The sequence below is a fragment of the Sinocyclocheilus rhinocerous genome, unplaced genomic scaffold (genome assembly GCF_001515625.1).
Source record: "Sinocyclocheilus rhinocerous isolate Xijiao unplaced genomic scaffold, SAMN03320098_v1.1 scaffold497, whole genome shotgun sequence".
NCBI classification, from domain to species: Eukaryota; Metazoa; Chordata; class Actinopteri; order Cypriniformes; family Cyprinidae; genus Sinocyclocheilus; species Sinocyclocheilus rhinocerous.
The window spans coordinates 66553-71826 of record NW_015633189.1 but is presented as its reverse complement, the minus strand read 5'-3'; the positions used below and the strand labels follow the sequence as shown (position 1 = coordinate 71826).

The following is a 5274-nucleotide window of genomic DNA, read 5'->3' as shown; positions in this document are numbered from 1 at the left end:
CTTTAAATATAAAACACGTACTTACAGTCTGTGAGTCAGAACAGCCGGCATTGTAGTCTACTATCCCAGGATCAGGAAACAGTCCTCCATAAAATGCGCTGCACACATCTGAATATTTGGGTTGAACTGTTCTGGAACAGTGTTGTAAATACAACTTAACCACTGATTTCTAGTCGTGTCCTCTTTTGGAAGGCCAAACAAAGTATTTTTGCTTTCGCAACGAAAAGCAAAAGGCAAACAAAAAGACAGCGTCTTCACGACATGGCGGCGGTGGCAGCAACAATAAAGTTACGCCCTCGTCTCTTTGGGTTTGAGACTTTAGTCTTTGCAACTTTAGGGATCTTATCTATTCACGAACAGCTTGTAACGCTCCAAAGAGAAAGGAAAACTTGAAATCGCATCATATGACCCCTTTAATTTTAGACCAGTTAACTGTGTCTTATGACTCATTTGCAACTTACAAAGAATATCAAGTTGAAGAGAAAGAGGAAGTATTTGGTGAGACTGAGACAGCACTCAGATGCCATATCTGTGAGCACAAAATAAATAAATATTAAAATCATCTTATAAGAACCAGTGAAAAATTGTAAAAACAAAAAACAATAAATAAATAATAATAATAATAAAATAAGTTGTATTATCAGTAGTAGTATGATAAGCAGAAAATAGGGCATATTGTTCAACTTTTAGTGTTCACAGATCCAAGCTGGTTTCACACAGTTTTTCTTTAAGAACAGCATGTGTGCTACATTTGTTTTCATATTTGTTTATATGGATTTGCTGCCCAGAAAGATGCTACAAAATAACCCCCTCTCTCTTCTCAAGCACAAAAACAGAACAGGGTACAGGAAGTGTCTTGTATTCTCGTATTTCCTTGCCTATGGTAACGAAACCAAAGCTATCGTTTTACACAGGCATGCCATTAACTATTCAAGCACTAGCAAATGGGACAAAAGTGCTTTGTTTGCTGTTATGAAAATTTGAGAATACATCCTTTGGTGGTTACGTAAATTTAGATTTTTTTTACCTCCTGTATGATGGTGAAAACAGCCAGTGTTTTTTTGTTGTTGTTATTTTCCACTTTTATAATGTTACTGTAGCCAGAAAAATTTTTGATAACATTTAACATTTATGCAATAAAATCTCTATAACTGTTTTCTCAGGAAATAAGGTTTGTAATAAACAATGTTTCTATATAATCAACATCTAACTGGCATTTCTCAAAACATTTTAATAATGTTCCACAAAAGAAATAAAGATGTAAACCTACCTTAAATAAACTGGGCAGAGTCGGTAATGTTACACGGAGGGTAAATGAAACGTGGTGGCCTCACATGAGATCATGTAAAACTAAATTTTGCATAAATAAAATTCTTAATTCTGATTCGTTGTATTGCTTGAGAGTTCCTGTCTGCATCTTTGACTCTACTTCAGCAGAAAGCAGGCGTACAGAACACCCACCATAAATAAAATATCAGCCCTAGTCACAGACTCTTACACCTTTTAAATCCATATACTCCCCTCTTCCTCCTCTGAATTAGCAGCATTTATTTTGAAATACAAGGTATGTAAATTATTATGTATAATGATATATGACATTTTGTGATGTTTTCATGTTTTTCACAGGCTGTAAGATTTAGAACAATTAAAAGATTTGACATTTATAAAAAAAAACACTAAATAGATTAATCTGTTTTCATCTATTTCATCTATCAGCTATTTCCATATGCATACGATTTCAGCTTCTGCTCAAGACTTCAAGATATTGATTTCTGAGAGGGGACAAAAGAAATTACATCAGATATAAGAGCTGACCTAATTTTAGCAAAAGATGAGTGCATAAAAATGAAACACAGGGGCAGAGATTATGCCACTATTATGTCACTATTATGCCGCACACAGGAGGCTGAAATTTCAGCTTCCATTCCCTGTTTCAACACGCTTCCTGGTCGGCCTGTTTCCCCTCCCATGCCCCAAATGCAGCTTTAGCACAATTAGTTGTAGATAATTAGGTGGAATGTTTTAGGGCTTCCCTGTTAATGGATAGAAAGGAGCAGTGGGTGCTGTAATTATAGGGCAAAGTGCTGTTATTAAATGGAGAAAAGCATCATGGAATGAAATGGATTTTAGTATTGGCTCATGTGATCAGAGACACAATCCAATAGATAGATAGATAGATAGATAGATAGACAGACAGACAGACAGACAGATAGATAGACAGAAGGACAAACAGAAGGACAGACAGGTGGAGGGATGGATGGATAGATAGATAGGTTGATGCCCGTCCAACAGACGGACAGATGGATGGATGGACAGACAGACATACAGATAGATAGACATATGGATGGACAGATAGATAAGACAGAGAAACAAATGGACAGACAGACAGAAGGATGGATGGATGGACAGATAGGTAGATGACCATCTAACAGACGGATGGACGGAAGGATGGACAGACGATAGATAGATAGATAGATAGATAGATGATGGATGGATGGATGCATAGATAGACAAACTGACAGAAGGATGGATAGACAGGTAGACATACGTCCAACAGAGGGATGGATGGATGGACGGACAGACAGACAGACAGATAGATAGACGTATGGATGGACGGATAGACAGAAACAGAAGGACAGACAGGTGGAGGGATGGATGGATAGATAGATAGGTTGATGCCCGTCCAACAGACGGACAGATGGATGGATGGACAGACAGACATACAGATAGATAGACATATGGATGGACAGATAGATAAGACAGAGAAACAAATGGACAGACAGACAGAAGGATGGATGGATGGACAGATAGGTAGATGACCATCTAACAGACGGATGGACGGAAGGATGGACAGACGATAGATAGATAGATAGATAGATAGATGATGGATGGATGGATAGATAGATAGACAAACTGACAGAAGGATGGATAGACAGGTAGACATACGTCCAACAGAGGGATGGATGGATGGACGGACAGACAGACAGACAGATAGATAGACGTATGGATGGACGGATAGACAGACAGACAGACAGACAGACAGATGATAGATAGATAGATAGATAGATAGATAGAAGGACAGACAGGTGGAGGGACAGATGGATTGATAGACAGGTAGACATCTGTCCAACAGAGGGATGGACGGATGGACGGACAGACAGACAAACAGCCAGATTGATAGATGGATGGATGGACGTACAGCTGGACAGACAAATATATCTATGTTTGTTTGTTTAGATATTTGGCGCTATTCCTCCTCCTGTCCTGTACGGCATAACCTTGCATACTGTCTGATTAATTCTGTCTCATCATTCTCCATCCTTCCTCTCTCCCGTGTCTGTAAACAGCACCAGTAATTATGAGAAATGAACAAATGAACGTCGTACTAATAGAGTTTCATTATGTTAATATGCTCTATGCCGCTGGGTGTATAAAAGACAGACTGTCCCTCATTCAGACACACATGTGCAGCAAACCTGTTATTTGAAGGTTACAGACTGTCTCTTTTTTCTGGAATTCATTAAAAACAAATATATATATATATATTTATAAACAGCAACTGTTCTCTTCTAAGGTAAGTATTGTCTGTGATGTGTTTAATGCTTTAATTAACTACTTTAATATTTTTAGAATTGTGTCTGTGAAGTTACAGTAAAACATCAAAGATACAATTGATTAAATTAAATGATGATGATACAAATATGCATACACTTTAAAAAATAAAGGTCGTTTTTGCAGCAGTGCCATGGAAGAACCATTTTGTGCTGCCCAAAGATCAGTTGTTTTCTTAGCTTGAAGGACATTTTACTAATCTGAGGAACCTTTTTTTCACTAAAGAATCTTTTGTGAAAAGGAAATATTTTAGGTATTAGTTTAAGGTTCTTCATGGAACCATAGATACCAAAAAAGAACCTTTATTTTTTAGGAGTGTACATGTCTTTATCATATTTATTGAATATTATTACAATTTACTGATATAATGTTGTTTTGAAATCCAAGGAGGAAAAAGCCAACAAAATGCTATTTCAGATCAAACGACTTTTAACAGATGTTGAAAAAAAAAAATCCTTTAAATCCTATAAATACAACAACAATTATAAAAAATTAACGAATAAGGATTGTTTTTAAATAAATATTGTTTCTGCTACAATGCATATGGATGTATGGTACATGTAGTCTACTATCTTTTTCACAGATGCAGACGAGTTGTGCTTTACTCTGTATCTCACTCTGTGTCTTAACTGCACATCTGTCAAGGATCCATGGCATGACCCTCACGGTACATCTTCTATTACCTCTTCTGAAGCTCAACAAGATGTTTGTTTTTCATCATCTCTTTTATGGGTCTCTCTGTTAATCCCACAGAATCCAGAGAAAAAGGGATGGACTCTGAACAGTGCTGGTTACCTACTAGGGCCTTGTAAGTTCATTGCATTCTAACAATTACACAAACTTGAAAATATTGTGCAAGGGTATATTTTAAGTATATTTAATATTGGTTTTATTGCAATAATTTTGTGGTTCTCTTGCAGATGCTCACAGAAGTCTTAATGTAAGACACAGAGCTGCGGGCAAAAGAGACATGTGGAATGAGAGTTCAAGCTTACCAGCATCTTTATACAGTCAGTTCTTAAAGCATTTATAATGACTTATTATTATTATTATTATTACAACATTAAATGTAATTGATATTAAGGAATAATCTGAAATGTTAGTACATTAATATTATGTGATCTGGTCCCCTTCTCAAATATTATTCTTTCTTGGTTATTCAGTTTGTTAGTATTTTTCCTAGTATTTCAAAAAATATTTTTTTCTAAAGTAGTCTATTTTCTTATTCCACAGATGATTCCTATCGTCTCTCACTGCTGGGTCATCTTGCATATCTGCAATTAAAAGGTGAATTACATAGGCCTAATAGTTTGATTGATTTGTTTCCTTTTATTTCTAGTAACTGAAAAATGTATGTGATTCTTGGCAAGTAAAAGTACTATTTTTCTCTTTCAGAAATGGGAATGACTGAAGATGTCAGTGGCTCTTTAATGAATGGCCATATGAAGCAATAACAAAATATCTCTGTTTTACAGTTTTTCAACAGTTGCCCTCTAATACTGTTTTTCATTTGATCCTTTTTATCATTATTTAATATGCATTAACCAGTAATTCAAATTGTTTAAATGTGTAGATAATATTCCACGAATCATGCTGATTTGACTCATCTCACCACTTTACCATTGAACCATTGTTGGTGCATAATGTTCTGCTTCAGAGTTC

At 35.9% G+C, this 5274-nt stretch overlaps 2 protein-coding genes across 4 annotated transcripts in view; one reads left to right on the top strand and one right to left on the bottom strand.

The window, feature by feature from the left end:
* LOC107743791 (leukocyte antigen CD37-like) overlaps positions 1-1339 on the bottom strand; it is a 5748-nt gene extending 4409 nt beyond the window's left edge. For 2 of the 3 annotated variants that reach the window (XM_016557192.1, XM_016557194.1), the window contains exons 1-2: positions 1271-1339; positions 462-529 (exon numbers count right to left, since the gene is read on the bottom strand). In XM_016557192.1, the coding sequence (XP_016412678.1) occupies positions 462-527 (66 nt within the window). In that variant the 5' untranslated portion in view covers positions 528-529; positions 1271-1339. Of the gene's footprint in view, positions 1-461; positions 558-1270 lie in introns of those variants that run through there. The other variant, XM_016557193.1, reaches the window with a different exon arrangement.
* A 2856-nt stretch (positions 1340-4195) lies between these two features.
* LOC107743798 (galanin peptides-like) lies at positions 4196-5066 on the top strand. Its single transcript, XM_016557202.1, has 5 exons — positions 4196-4279; positions 4366-4420; positions 4533-4622; positions 4846-4899; positions 5008-5066. Exons 1-5 carry the CDS (start codon positions 4196-4198, stop codon positions 5064-5066), a joined length of 342 nt encoding a protein of 113 aa, XP_016412688.1.
* Positions 5067-5274: the final 208 nt, after the last annotated feature.

Excerpts from the sequence above, each read along its gene's own strand:
- LOC107743798 (XM_016557202.1), top strand. The coding sequence starts at position 4,196 with ATGCAGACGAGTTGTGCTTTACTCTGTATCTCACTCTGTGTCTTAACT. Across the intron at positions 4,623-4,845 it reads CTTACCAGCATCTTTATACA|ATGATTCCTATCGTCTCTCA; the intron begins GTCAGTTCTTAA and ends CTTATTCCACAG. Across the intron at positions 4,900-5,007 it reads TGCATATCTGCAATTAAAAG|AAATGGGAATGACTGAAGAT; the intron begins GTGAATTACATA and ends TTTCTCTTTCAG.